This window comes from Lacerta agilis, chromosome 7 (genome assembly GCF_009819535.1).
Source record: "Lacerta agilis isolate rLacAgi1 chromosome 7, rLacAgi1.pri, whole genome shotgun sequence".
NCBI lineage: Eukaryota > Metazoa > Chordata > Lepidosauria > Squamata > Lacertidae > Lacerta > Lacerta agilis.
This window is the reverse complement of record NC_046318.1, coordinates 21,634,809-21,649,780: the sequence shown is the minus strand read 5'-3', so window position 1 is coordinate 21,649,780 and position 14,972 is coordinate 21,634,809. Positions and strand designations below refer to the sequence as shown.

The window sequence follows — 14,972 nt, the reverse complement described above, 5'->3', positions numbered from 1 at the left end:
GGCTGTGCACATTATGCACAACAAATGTTAGCGATTATGGCATTTCCCGTCCTCCTCTCAAGCCTCAGTCGAGCCCGACAGGACCTTTACGCTCCTCCCGCATAAAGAACTACGATTCCCGACAGTCCGCTGGGTTTGTCGGAAAAGGAGGTGTTGACTTTTCTCTTCTTCCTGCCCGGGCAAGTTTCTTACAGCTCAACTTCTGGTTTCATTTTTGCTGTTTGGCTCTTGTTGGAGAGGATCCCTAAAGCGTGTCCCTTCCCAAGAGGGAAGGGGGAGAAGCCAAGGGAACAGCCTTAATTCCGTGGGATTCCTCTCCCTTTCCTTGGCCCTGGAAATGGAAGGAGCGGGCGCGCAGGAAGAGCTCCTCGTGAGCTGTCCCGTTTGCCTGCGGGAGCTCCCCGCCGGCGTCATCAACTCGCATCTGGACAGATGTTTGCAGCAGCAAGGCGAAGTCCCAGAGCATGCGGAGCAAAGCGGCATCGACGGCAGCAGCAGCCCAAAGGACGCGGGGATGGGCGCGTCTTGCCGGAAGAAAATGCGCCTCTCCAACTCCCCGGAGAGGAGCAGCGGGGAAGAGCGCGCGGGGAAGGGTAGCCCCAGTTCAGCCCCGCTGTTCTCCCTTTTCCACAAGGCCAGGAGCTCCGGGGCAGAGAAACCCGGGACACCTCGGGGTGTCTCTGCTTCTGCTGCTGCTGCTGCGTCTCCATCTCCATCCCGGGCGCAAGCGGGAGAGAAACAGCCGGACTGGGAGGATCGTCGGGGCTCAAGTGCGCGTGGCCCCGAGCTGGGCGGGGAAAGCCTGGCCCGAAAGCTGGAAGGGAAGCCCCTGGCGGACAAGCTGCGTCCCAGCCACCTGGGAGACTACGTGGGGCAGGATCAGGTGCTGGGCGAACAGACGCTCCTGCGCTCCCTGCTGGAAGCGCACGAAATCCCCTCGCTCATCCTCTGGGGGCCTCCGGGTTGTGGCAAGGTGAGTAGTTGCAAGGGACCCCCAGGGGTCGTCTAGTCAACTCATCCAGCTCCCTGCAGTGTAGAAATCCAGCCATTCCTGGGTGGGGCTGGAACCACCAGCCTTTTATTTATTTATTTATTGAATTTATCTACTGCCCTATACCCGGGGGTCTCAGGGCGGTTCACAGAAAACCACAAAATACGTAATAAAAATAAAAAAACAACTCAGTAGCCCCCCCCCAAAAAAACACATTTTAAAAGGGCATAGGATGTAAATCAGATCAACCAAAGGCCTGGTTAAAAAGGAACATTTTTGCCTGGTGCCTAAAGGTGTATAATGAAGGCGCCAGGCAAACTTCCCTGGGGAAAGGGTTCCAACAGACGGGGAGCCACTGCGGAGAAGGTTCGTTCTTGTGTTGCCACCCTCCGCACCTCTCGAGGTGGAGGCACATGAAGGAAGGCCTCAGAATATGATCTCAGGGTCCGGGTAGGTTCATATGGAAAGAGGCAGTCCTTGAGGTATCGCGATCCTGTGCCGTTCAAGGCTTTATAGGTTTAATCAACCCAATGCACGTAGCATTGTGCAACGGGGGGGACGGGGACTCCTTGTTACTTTCGGTCCCCCTCCCCTCTCACAGACTCCATGGGACACAGGATCACAACCAGGGCTTGCTTTTGCATCCAGTCCAGTGTTCAAAAATATTTTTGCAACTGCTGTGGGTCCAATTGCGACCCCATGGAGATCTCTGGATGCCAGGTTGGCGACTGACATCTCCATCCAGCTTGCCCCTCCAGTTTCCTTAAGTAGTAGAGCTTATTTATTGCATTTATAGCCCACCTTTAGTACGTGGTTCACACACACACTCCCAACCTGCATATTAATAATAATATTAAAAAATTCCTTCTTCAGATATCTTCAGATATCTATCTACTGGGAGGCATTCAGATATCTGAAGAAGTGTGCATGCACACGAAAGCTCATACCAATAACAAACTTAGTTGGTCTCTAAGGTGCTACTGGAAGGAATTTTTAAAATTTTGTTTCGACTACGGCAGACCAGCACGGCTACCTACCTGTAACTATTAATAATAATAAATCTCATCGTAAAAAAAGGACCTGTGGCATACTGAGGGAGCGATAACATTGAGAGTAGCTCATCTCTCTTTCACATTCAAAGCCATTTTTGGTGGTCTTTTCAAGGGCAGAATTAAGGACTATCCCTTAAAAAAAAAGTGAAATCTAGGATTCAGCACTGCTGTGACTGGGAACCACTGCCTGCCTTCCCTGAAACAAAAGGAAGCACATACCATTCCCCTTCTGCAGCACATACCATTCCCCCTTCTTGTGTAACTGGTGAACCTAAAACCAAAGAGATACAGCGTGTACTCATGAGTTTAAAAGTAGCATCTCTTCACTGAGAAAGTTTGCCATTTCTTTGCCATATTTGCCAAGTCCTAAAGTTGCATCCAATTTTCCCCACCCCTGCTCCAGTTATTTGGGTAACTCTGAGAAGCATCGTGGAAATATTGAAATAAAACAAATGTTTGAATTATTTTTTCTCGGTCTTCTTTGAACTGAAACATTACCCCTCTTTTTTTGGCGGCGGGGGGGGGGTTAATAACTGAAGTTTGTAGGGTAGTAATTAGACTTGTGAGCAAATGGGCAAAGGGAGACAGACATGTGTATGCACACTGCAGACAACGGGATACCGAAAACTAAACAAATCCAACGTTTTTCTAATAGGTTGCACTCTGAGTTGCTTGATACCTGGTTCCCGCAATATTCTTCTCCAGCTCCTTAGCTTTGCTTTCCATTTAAAAGCCCATCAAAATTTGATCTTTTCCCCAGAAACCTTGTGAGATGTTGGGTTAAATGATGAGTGTGGTTTAATATGTCACAATCCTGCTGTGTTCTAGGTGTGTTGTTACCTCCCCCCCCCCGCCTCTGCTCTGTGGGGGCGCGATGGGCAGCAACTTACTTAAATGTAGGTTAGAAATTTGGGTTCCTTTTCTCCATCCTATACTCACTTGCACTTTTTCCTTTGATTCCATCCCCTGACTCTGCCTGAATTCATCCATTATTTCAACGGTACCGGGCACAGGAAAAGCTTTCATAATTTGCTCTCAACGATAACGGACAGGGTTGCCATATAGACCGGAAAATTCCAGTAATGTCAGGGGGGTGGGGCTAAATTGGTGCCCTGGGGAAAAATTTCAATTTAATATTAAATGTCTGGGATTTCGTCTGTTCTCCAGGGGAAGCAAAAGCGCTGTTCAGCGGCCGCTTCCTTGTTGCCTCCTAGACGGTGATTTTGGAAGCCCACTCATTACCCCACTGCCTGTTGCTGCCAGGGTGGATCAATCAATCAATATATATTTATTTAAATAGGATTTTTTAAATCTAAATAGGATTTTTAAAATAAAATTCTTTTGGAGGAAAAATCTTTCCAAAGATAGTTTTCTATTTAAGTTACATTATAGTTCAAAGGCTATTCATCAGGAAATAAGGATTTGTTTTTAGTTTTTCATGTGTGCTAAAACTCAGTCAAAGTTTTTTTAAAAAAATTGTTTAACCACATCAGTTAACAAACTTGGATACATATACTATAATGTTATTGTTTTATTTAAATAAATGTTTAAATTGTTATTAAGGAAATGATTGTTTTTCTCCTTTCAATAAAGTACAGCAGAAAAGTTGTCCAAATATAAACAATTAACTTATTAAACCTCACAATAATTTCATAATTATCGGTCTATGTATTTCTAATAGTATAACCAAATCAGTAATTTTTTTATATAACTGTAAAAACTACTCTGAAAATTTATTATTCCAAAAAAAAAGAAACCTTCATCTGGTTGTAAATATTAAGATGATAACAGCAAGAATTAGTCTTTCGGTAAAAAAGGGGAGAGATTTAAATGAAGTCTTACTGACTAGTGATTTAAATAGTGATTTAAATCGATTTGATTTGATTTAAATCAAATCCACCCTGCTTGAAATAGGGCAACCCTATAACAGAACAGATCAGGAATAAAGCATTTAAGTGAGGAAAGGGTATATACACCTTGATGTTACAGCACATGGGACATGTGTCTTCCAAGATTCCCCAAGTTGCTCCAGGAAGAGACCACAAAGTTCAATGACCATCATATCTGTGGCTATTGAAGTGACCATCATATCTGTGGCTATTGGAAGTGGTGATAAATTACCCCCGAACCTTTGATACTAGCATCGTGCGTATGCCCACAGACAAATGGCATGAACCAGGAGCATCAATTTGTTCTATCGGGCTGCAAATTAACTTTTTAAAAGTTTTCCGTTTCGTCTCGGCTGGTCCAGCTGCTTAAACACAAGCTTGCAACCTGAGTAAGCTGTGCTATGATTTATGACCCTCTAATGTGCAAGATTCAGATTTTTGCATGTCTGCCATGAAGCACCCAATTTTAGTCTAGGGATGCAGCAGGGAAACATCCATGGCTGTAACCCAAGCACAGAACAGCTTTGCTGTTGCAAATGAACCTCAGAACTGTCCAAACCAGAGGTTTGGTATAACCTTGTTTTTGTACTTTTTGTTTTTGTTTTCGTTTTAACACCCACGCAAAAGGGTTATGTAAGGGGATGTCTGACATGTTATTACTTAATAAATTGACTTTGAAGACTTCAAACCAGCTGTTCTCGGTCTTCCATGTGCAATCTTATACTACGTTAATGGAGTTAATAGATGATGGGAATGTGTTAACTTCAAAGCAACATGCTGTCTTGGCAATCTGTATTAAGTTTCACAGGGCTTATTTTTATCTTTTAGCTTTTAGTTCAAACTTCATCATGACAGGTCAAAAGTATTTGTAGTTTAGGCCAGGAGTACAAATAGGGTATTTTAGTTTTGAACATATTGAAGTGTTGCGACTTTCTACTATAGACACACGAGTGCAGGTCTTAATGGCATTCCTGACAGTGTGCAGTAGGTGATGAGGCAAAACACAAAGCCTAGGGCTTACTGATCAAAAGGTCGGCGGTTTGAATCCCCATGTCGGGTTGAGCTCCCGTTGCTCGGTCCCTGCTCCTGCCAACCTAGCAGTTCAAAAGCATGTCAAACTGCAAGTAGATAAATAGGTACCGCTCTGGCAGGAATGTAAACAGCGTTTCTGAAGACAAAGGCCGGCTCCCTTGGCCAGTAAAGCAAGATGAGCGCCGCAACCCCAGAGTCATCTGTGACTGGACCTAATGGTCAGGGGTCCCTTTACCTTTACCTTTATACTGCCCTATATCCACAGGTCTCAGGGCAGTTCACATGATAAAATCACAACATACACTGTTATAAACATTAAATACACAATAAAAAAAAAATAAGAACAGCCCAGTAACCCCCCCTCTCCCCAACACATTTTAAAAGGGCATTGGATGTCAGTCAACCAAAGGCCTGGTTAAAGAGAAATGTTTTTCCTGGCACCTAAAGGTGTATAATGAAGGCACCAGCCGAACCTCCTTGGGGAGAGCGTTCCACAGACGGAGCTGGGAAGAAAACAAAAGTTTCACGTGTAATGCCCGGCGCTCTTAGTTTGACATGGTGGTCCTTGGGTTTGTGGTCCCCACCCTACAGAACTGCCTTTTGCAGCTGGTCTCCTGGGAATGTTGGCAATGGGGATGTGAAATAAATGCAGCGTGGTTTTCTTGGCTGTTCAGACCCCTGCCTTCTTCCCAGCTGGCAGCAGACTTCTGTAATAAGTGTAGTTCCCCCATCCTAAGCCCTTAGGGTCTTTGCCAGGGAGAGCTAACAGCATGAAGCAGCTGTTGGCCACACCACCATTGCACCACCATAGGGAGTGGGATTTGGATTCCATGAATACCCAATGGCAGGTCATTGATTGCCTTCTGGGTGGGCGGTCAAGTTACCAGCAATAAATGTTGAGGACCAGGTGATGCACACATTTAAATAGGTAAGGGCAATTGTGATGCTGATCTTGGTAAGTCTTTGGGACCCGCTATCTGGTGCACAATGCAATCCTGTGTTTTAGGACTAATTAATATTGGATATATATTATATGAAAATAAAGGATTAAATTTCTGCTCTGTGTCTTCCAGACTACCCTCTAATTCCAAAGAATTCGAGAGAGGTGTGGGGCACTTACTACTGAGTTTTATATTTTCAAATGAAACGTACTCCATCATTATGTTTTGTTTCAGGAGATTGTGTTAGCAAGTGTCATGGCATCAGGGTATAATCAGATTTGGGTAAATTCATGTGCAGATTTTAAATCACACATTGATTACTCAGAAGTAAGCTTTTGTTTGCTTTCTCCTTGCACAGTCTCAAACCTTTACAGGAAAGGTGGTTAAGAATTTGTAATAAAAATTAAGCAATGTATAACGTAGTTGCAAACATTACAGAAGGTCAGGTATAAATGCATAACTCCTCTCCGACTTGGATTATTTTGACTTTTATCTCTTGAAAGGAAAGAGAAGGGGAGAGTGGATCCCACAGGAAAGATTAGTGCATAGCTGTGTGTAAGTTTGACCAAAAGGGAAAAAGAAGAAACAGCCTTCTTTATTTGCTAGGAGGGACTGTGTTAGAATTGAGAATGTTAGCTGTTGTATATCATACTGTAAAAAAATAATTTAAAAAATCCTTTCCATTTATGTTCTATTTATGTATCCTGTTTTTTAAAAAAAGAATCCAGTATTCTTATGTCTTAACACCTGTTGCTTTTAATTAAGGCTGCAACTGTATACACAGATATCTTAAGAGTATGCTCTACTGAATGCAGTGCAATATACGTATGAGCACATATGCACTAAGATCAGTCTGCAAGCTACAGCTTGGGGATAGATTAATGCAGAATATTCTGCCCCGCAATAAATGAAAAAGGAACTGAACTTTTTCAGATAGCCTTCAAAATATATGCTTTCCAGAATCAGCAACAGCTTGGTAATCTCCAGTTTCTGAAAATGGAAGAGGGTAGCCTAGGACAGGTTAGGGTACCCCTCTAAAAGTGGTTGGACCACCATCAGCCCCAGCTATTATGGCCAGGATTCAGCAGGAACGTTTGATGGGAATTGTAGTGTAACCTAAAGGTAAAAAAAAGGTAAAGGACCCCTGGGCGGTTAAGTCCAGTCAAAGGTGACTATGGGGTTGCAACGCTCATCTTGCTTTCTGGCCAAGGGAGCCGACATTTGTCCACAGACAGTTTTTTGGGTCATGTGGCCAGCAGGACTAAACTGCTTCTGGCGCAGCAGAACACCGTGACGGAAACCAGAGCACACGGAAACACAATTTACCTTCCCGCCACAGTGGTACCTATTTATCTACTTGCACTGACGTGCTTTCGAACTGCTAGGTTAGCAGGAGCTGGGGCAGAGCAACGGGAGCTCACTCCATCACAGTGACTCGAACCACCGAGATTCTAAACGGCAAGCCCAAGAGGCTCAGTGGTTTAGACCACAGTGCCACCCGCATCCCATTGTAACCTGTCAACACCCAGAAGACTACAGGCTCCCCATACGTACTTGGACTGAGCTTGCACTGGCTTATATCCAACGACAATCTTTCTACCTTCGGCTGCCTAAAAGGTTAAGGAGACCGAGAAACAGGAGAGAGAGAGAGAGGTCGGGGGTGTATGTGCTGCCATTGATGGAACAAACAGAAGTGTGCTGCTATCACTGTTAGTCCCCAGGACATAAAGCTCTGGCTCTGAAGCGCTCTCCACTAGAGGATCAGGTTCGGAGCACCTGCTGAAGTAGTCCTGATCTTCGGGATATCCTTTCGGGCAGCGTTTAGGCTTGTCACCGCCTGCCCTCACCAGCTGTGGCGGATCTTTTGGCCCAGAGCAGCTATTGGAGAAGAAAGTGGGAGCAGAGGGGGCTGCTGTCCAGCTGTTGCTGTTTTTTAAAGTATGTACAGCGTTTTTGCTCTTCCCAGCAATCTGAATAGAATTAACATCCAGCCAAGAAAAGTTCAGATTTGAAAAGCCTTATCCATACATATATCTTTTGGAACTCCTGAATGAGCTGGTTGCTTAGATGAGTCTATTAAAAACCGTTTTTTAATTGTCCAACCTGGCTTCCCTGATAAAACAGGCAATCCGTTTCTCTGAGAAAAAGTTGTTTATTTGTAACATACGTGCAAATGTGCCATATTAGCCCGAATATGAGCCGCACCCACAAATAAGCCGCACCTTTAAAATTCAAGGCGGGGAAAGGGGGAAGAAAAACAATACCCAAATATAAGCTGCTCCCTTAAAATTCCACACGCACTCACACCCGTAAATGGCAAATGTGGAAGAAAATCCTATGGGTACTAGAGAGGACCCGCAAGTGGGTTAAACATCTGTTCGTAGCACTGTAAATGCAAATTAAAAAATCAATACTGCACTGTAAAATACGGGGAAAGCAATGAATGACGACAGAATAAATTGCACAACAATCTCAAGCTCGCAAATCAGCGATTAAACTTTGTTTTCGTTTCGTTTTACCATATGTCTGTTTCAGCAGCGATACCGTAAAAGCCCATTTTTGTAAGGTCACGAATTGCACTTTTCACAGTTGGAATTTAGGCGGGGGGAGTGTGGCTTATATTGGGGGCAATACAGTATGTTGAAAGCCCTGCCAGGGCGGGATTTGAAGGTCCACGAAGCCATCACCTTGCTGAAGCCAAGCAACTTTGGCTCTAGTCAGTATCTTGGAGTTGTCAGGCACTGTCTCGGAATCAAGTCTCCTTCACTCTTATGCAGGAGGGGAATGGCTCTTGTAAGATGACGCCTGCTAAATTCAGGGATGGGGATGTAGCCGCCCGGAACTTGTTGGGACTGCAGCTCCCATGAGTCCCAGTTTGGATGGCCAATGCTTGGGGATGGTAGGAGTTGCAGGCCACATTCATGCCATACTTCAAAGCAATCTCATGCCCACTCACAGAGTTAACTATTCTCAGAGTGGTTAACGGTCAATCTCTATTCACAAGGAGCCCTGGGAATTGTAGCAGGTCCCATAATTCTTGGGAGCCATGAGTTTTTGAAGTGGTAGCATTGTTCTTTAAACATGTGGCATGAATTTAACCATAGTGCAGCAACAGGTAAAAGAGCCACAGGTTCACTATCCCTGGTGCACATGCAACTTCTTAAACTGAAGGAAGCATGCTCCTCCCCCCCCCCAAACAATTGGTTTAATCGGACACAGATATATTAATCCTTTAGTTGATGAATTAAAACTCATTTGATTGTCTGTTGCCTTTGGGTGATTTGCATAGTGCTGAACTCTTTCATCTCGGCTGCACTGATTAATTGCTGTTATTTCTTGATTAGTGCACTAATTGAATTGATGGAAGCTTGCAGCCATTTTTTGTTCTTTGTTTTGTTTAGAGTAGTACCTCGGGTTAAGAACTTAATTCGTTCTGGAGGTCCGTTCTTAACCTGAAACTGTTCTTAACCTGAAGCACCACTTTAGCTAATGGGACCTCCCACTGCCGCTGCGCCGCCAGAGCACGATTTCTGTTCTTAATCAGAAGCAAAGTTCTTAACCTGAAGCATCATTTCTGGGTTAGTGGAGTCTGTAACCCGAAGCGTCTGTAACCTGAAGCGTATGTAACCTGAGGTACCACTGTATTTATTAGATTTATATGCCACCTTTCAACATAAGATCTCAGGGTGGTTCGCAGAATAAAATACAGGATAAAAACAAGTAAATAAGTAAAACAAAGCGGCAAAACGTTAACCCTCCCCCCAAAGGCATGGTTGAAGAGGAACACTTTAACCATGCCCCCCAAAGGCATGGTTGAAGAGGAACACTTTAACTAAGGATGGAATCCAGTGCTGGTCCTACTCCAGAGAAGACCCACTGAAATTAATGAACATAACCATTAAGTTCAGTGGGTCTACTCTGAGCAACGCTTGGTTGCTACAACCCTCAGTCTGAGAGAGAATAACTTCACAGCTAAAGCTGCTCGGTTTGTCTGTGACTCAACTGGGATATGAGCCTATATTAACCAGACGAGCCCGTATTGATCAGGTCAGGTTATATAGTCTTTCTATCCTTCGACTTTCTATGGATACTGAATCCTGACAGCGGTATCTGATTGCGGCAGGATGGGGAGGAGGAACTAAGCTGAGCTGAAACTCTGAAATCGAGAAAGCCTGCTGCCTCCTCCTCGCATTCCTAAAGACTCTCTTGCTGCTTCCCTGAAAACATCTAAAGCGTTTGCTATCCAGACGGTTGGTTCGCCACACCTGTCCCTCTGCAAATCCTTCCTGCTCTGTTCAGGAATGTCCCCTCATAGTCTTACTTGGGTTTATCTTGCTGTGGTTCCTTGAATAGACGAGGAAATGTTTGGCCAATGGACAGAGAACGTGAGTTTGCGGGTGCTTCCACTCTAGGTTCTTTTTTTTCTACGGTGGCCATCTTTTTCTCACTTCCAGGATATCCAGATAATATTTGTCCTGAATAGTTGCATTCCCCAGTTTGTTTTCTCATTTCCCACCCAGGGTTGGTTTACTGAGATCATCTTATGTTATGTGAACCTAAGGACAGGTACGCATGATACCTTTGAAGCATATTTCCCCCATCAAAGATTCTGGGCGCCCACAGCATTACAGTTCCCAGCAGTTCTTATCAAACCATAGTGCCTAAAATTCCTAGAAGGGGAGGGGAAAAACATGCATTGAATGCTCTTTAAAGGTATAGAGTATATACAGCCTTCCTCAGTATAGGGCAGTTTCCTCTATTCCAGTCGCGTATTCTTTCTTCTCTTGTTATGAGTTGGGTTTCCCTCCTCCTTTATTTCCCTTTTTCTTCTCCCCCGGTGTTTATAAAAGATAGCTTAGGTAAACTGAGCTATTTCTGCTCTGCAGGGGTTCTCCAAGGTGAATTTTGTGACAAATGTACCAAAACATCCAAATTTGTACCTAAAAATATTTTCCTAGAAACGCAGTGCCGAAGGCATGCCTGACTGTGATCCCCCACATCAAACTCCATGTATGCTGCCCCACCGGGGGTCACTAAAGCTGCCCCCGCCTTGTGTGTGTCTTGCCTTAGACCACAGAAATGGTGGCAATTGTCAAGGCAGGTCACAAAATTACGCTGGTAGCTGTGTTTGCTTTGGCAGGTCACAAATTGAGAAGGCCTGCTGTAAGGAGTACCAAAGAGTGTCCATAAATAATTGCCGAGTCCTGCCAGAAGGGCAAAGAGAGAAAGGCGAAATAGGCACCTTTTAAGATAAATCAACCTGACAGCCAAAAAGGACGCTCATTTGTATGGGCCAAAGCTTTAGTCAGCAATGAAATAGTCTGATGCAACACACAAAACCTTTGGATTAACTTGGTTATTGAAATAATCTGAACTAAGTACAGTGGTACCTCTGGTTACGAACGGGACCCGTTCCGGAGCCCCATTCGTAACCCGTGATGTCCGTATCATGAAGAGCCGCATCTGCGCACGTGCGCCTCGCGATTCGGCGCTTCTGCGCATGCGTGTGACATCATTTGACGCATCTGCACATGCATGAACCGCCAAACCTGGAAGTAACGCGTTCCGTTACTTCCGGGTCGCCACGGTGCGTAACCCAAACGTACGCATCCCACAGCGTACGTAACATGAGGTATGACTGTATATAACATTAATGCTTTTAGTAGGCATATGATGCATCTGGTGTTCAAATGACTTTGCACACGTTATTTCAGCGGTCTTTAGAACAGAGTGGTAAAGCTGGGCTATCTTTGCCGCTTTCTTGACCAAATTATTATTAATAATAATCTTTATTGTGGTCCAACGACCCATAACATGGATTCAGAGTAAAATACAGATTCATACAGACAACCCCCCAGGGAAGGGAGACCAAAGCGTTATTTGTTTAGTCATGGGTATGTTGATCTTCGATTCGTATGACTACTGAAATAAACTTTGCCACGGCCACTGTGATATCATTGGACTAGTAGGCTTCAGATTGACCCGGCCAATTTGCCAATAGTGGTTTAATCAATAGTTCGCTAGCTTGATCATATTGCCCGCAGTGCAATAAAATATGCCTCATGCATTTGACATCCTGAGAGCACACACAAATCCTATTTTGATAAGGAATACCTCTCAGTCTGCCATTTAACACTTCTGATGGGAATACATTTAATCTGGCTTTGGTGAAAAGACACCGATTTGTTGTTGCCCAAATTAAATACAATCTATTTTCCCCAGTGTCTTATGGCTATTATTGTTGGTTTTTTAATGCGTGGGGAGGAGGACCTTTTTTCCTGTCAAAGGCAGTTTACTAGGGTAGTGATATGTTGGGAGGGGTTACATACCAACAGGGGGCCAGAGACAAAAGTGTTCAGTGCCACCTGTCTTTCTTCCCCCGTAATCACATGCAGTTGGCTGCCAGGCAGAGACAGATGACTCCTGCCAAACATCAAGCATCAGCCACTGAATAGTGCTGCATTGTGATTTCTCTCAGGCAAACCCTCCCAAAAAATAATCTATCTTTCTTTCTTTCTTTCTTTCTTTCTTTCTTTCTTTCTTTCTTTCTTTCTTTCTTCCCAGCCACTCTGGCGGCTTCCAACAGAATATTAAAATACAAGTCTATTAAATATTAAAAGCTTCCCTAAACAGGGCTGCCTTCAGATGTCTTCTAAAAGTCTGGTAGTTGCTTTTCTCTTTGACATCTGGTGGGAGAGCGTTCCACAGGGCGGGCGCCACTACCAAGAAGGCCCTTTGCCTGGTTCCCTGCAACTTGGCTTATCGCAGCGAGGGAACCGCCAGAAGTCCCTCAGAGCTGGACCTCAGTGTCCAGGCAGAACGATGGGGGTGGAGACGCTCCTTCTGGTATACTGGACCGATGTGGAATTTGGGTTTCCCACCTCCTTCCTGCTGCAGTACTCCCTAAAAAAGCTATTCCTGAAAGTCTGGGGTCCTTCAATATTGCATTTAATGCCATGTAGAGGGCTGCAAGAGGCAAGAAATCATCTGCAGAAATCCAAGATGGCTGCCTTGTGTGAATGGCATGCAACTTTCTGCTCGCACAAATCTGCTTGCCGGTAGTCATTATAATAATGGAAGTAACAAATGGGAGCACTCCCAAGCTTGCTGTGTCAAGCTGATTCTTGTACCATGGGGCCCAAAGAACTGCAGGCCAATGACGATTTGGGCACCTGTTTCGGAAACAGCACCTTCTCAAGCTGCATGGCAAACTGTTTTTTTGAAAATGGAGAGGCTTTCAAAAGCCAGCTGGTGATAAATGACATGAGAGTCTGCTGTCCAAAAAGAAAACTTCTCACCCACTGGCTAAAATAGCTCTTTGGATTCCCCTTCAGGAGATGGTAATTTTCGCACTCTCTTCCTGTCAAAATAATGCGTCTTTTTCAAATAATGCCAAACAGATTTTCCAGTAAGATAAAATAAAATGAGACGTTTTCTATCCCAAAACACTCCTTCGCTTCTTCACATCCCAATACTGTTTCCCCCTCCCCCTCTTCACAATGCCTTTTAGCCATGTCTTTTGTGTTCTCGGAGGAAAACCAGCACCCTTGCTAGAGATGTGAAGGCCCGGGAAAAAAACGGGTTTTCCCCTGAAGCCTTTTTTGCTTCCCCTCCCCCCCCCCGAAAAATTGGAAAAATAAAAAATAGATAGTTATTTTAACATGATGAATAAAGTATTTTAAGATAAGGGGTTCAAATATTTTATAAATCGTTTCTAATAAATATGTATGGTATCAGATTATTCTAATTTCTGTGAGGAGAAGCAAGTCTTAGGTTACAAACTGAACTCTCCAATGTAAGAACAAGATACATTTCTTCCTTTAGGAGGTGCTGTTGTCACCAGAAAAGAAAAATGTTTCAGTATTGTTTTTGCATCTGTGTGGTATGCATTGGTTCTGTTCCTCTTCACTAGGCCTCAAAGCACTGGAAGAAAATATAGAGCAACAAAAAGGGCCTGAAAGTATATACTTAATTACAGATCAGAAAATGATTCTGATTAAATTTCATGTCCATTCATTGAAACTTAGTCCCACTTCCTTCTTTAGTTCTCTTTATGAGAATGTTTTTTTAAATACTGTGGAGAGGAAATATGAATAATTTTTACTTCTGGATTTTTAAAAATTGTTTTGTGGAGTTTCTTTTTGTTCCACATAAACTAGTAAACAGTTCAGGAGATTGTTGCTCCATTTGTTACAAATACAAATAAATATTATTTTAAAGGTAAATTCTGTTTGTAATAATTGTTTGGATACACTGTATTTTTAATATGCTAGTTGCGATAATTTTATGCCCATTAAAATTGTCCATAGTTATATTTTATGTTTCTAAAGTAACAGAGTGACTTTCAATCTGGAAAAGAAAAAAGAAGTGGTATTGTAGCATTATTTTGCAATTTTTCTGAAAATTTTCGTTTTTTTCCGGGGGGGGGGGGGGGAGACAGGTTTTTCTCTGAGCTTCAAAATTTCCGGAAATTTTACATCTCTAACCCTTGCGCTTTTCTTCCTTTCAGACCACCTTGGCTCACATCATCGCGAACGGCAGCAAGAAGAATGGCACACGGTTCGTGACCCTGTCGGCCACGAGTGCCAAAACCAACGACGTCCGAGAGGTCATTGCTCAAGCGCAAAACGAAAAGAGGCTCTGCAAGAGGAAAACGATCCTCTTTATCGACGAGATACACCGTTTCAATAAGTCTCAGCAGGTATTGATTGCTCCCGTCTCAGTAGGAAGAATTGCTTCTACACGATGTGGTTGAGCAATACTTAAATTGATAGGTTTCTAGCATCTCGGCTGAGAGTCTGTGTGGCATAGTGGTTAAAGTGTCAGACTAGAACTCTGGGAGGCAAGGGTTCAAATCCCCTCTTGGCTATGAAGCTCTCTAGGTGTCCTTGGATCCATCGCTATCTCTCAGCCTAACCCCTCCTCACTGGGTTGCAGTGAGGATGAAATAAAATACGATGTCTCACACTTTTTCTGAGGCTCTCTGTGTGACCTATGTGGTGAGGTTATCCCATTTTTTATTATCTCTACCTCGCAAGGTAGATTAGAAATGAAAGAGAACGAGTGC

General features: G+C 43.9%; 1 protein-coding gene across 1 annotated transcript in view; it reads left to right on the top strand.

Moving 5' to 3' along the window:
- Positions 1–213: 213 nt before the first annotated feature.
- The window catches only part of WRNIP1 (WRN helicase interacting protein 1), a 39,427-nt gene continuing 24,668 nt past the window's right edge, over positions 214–14,972 (top strand). The window contains exons 1-2 of the mRNA XM_033154461.1: positions 214–973; positions 14,415–14,606. Of these exons, the coding sequence (XP_033010352.1) occupies positions 338–973; positions 14,415–14,606 (828 nt within the window). The 5' untranslated portion in view covers positions 214–337. The remainder of the gene's footprint in view (positions 974–14,414; positions 14,607–14,972) is intronic.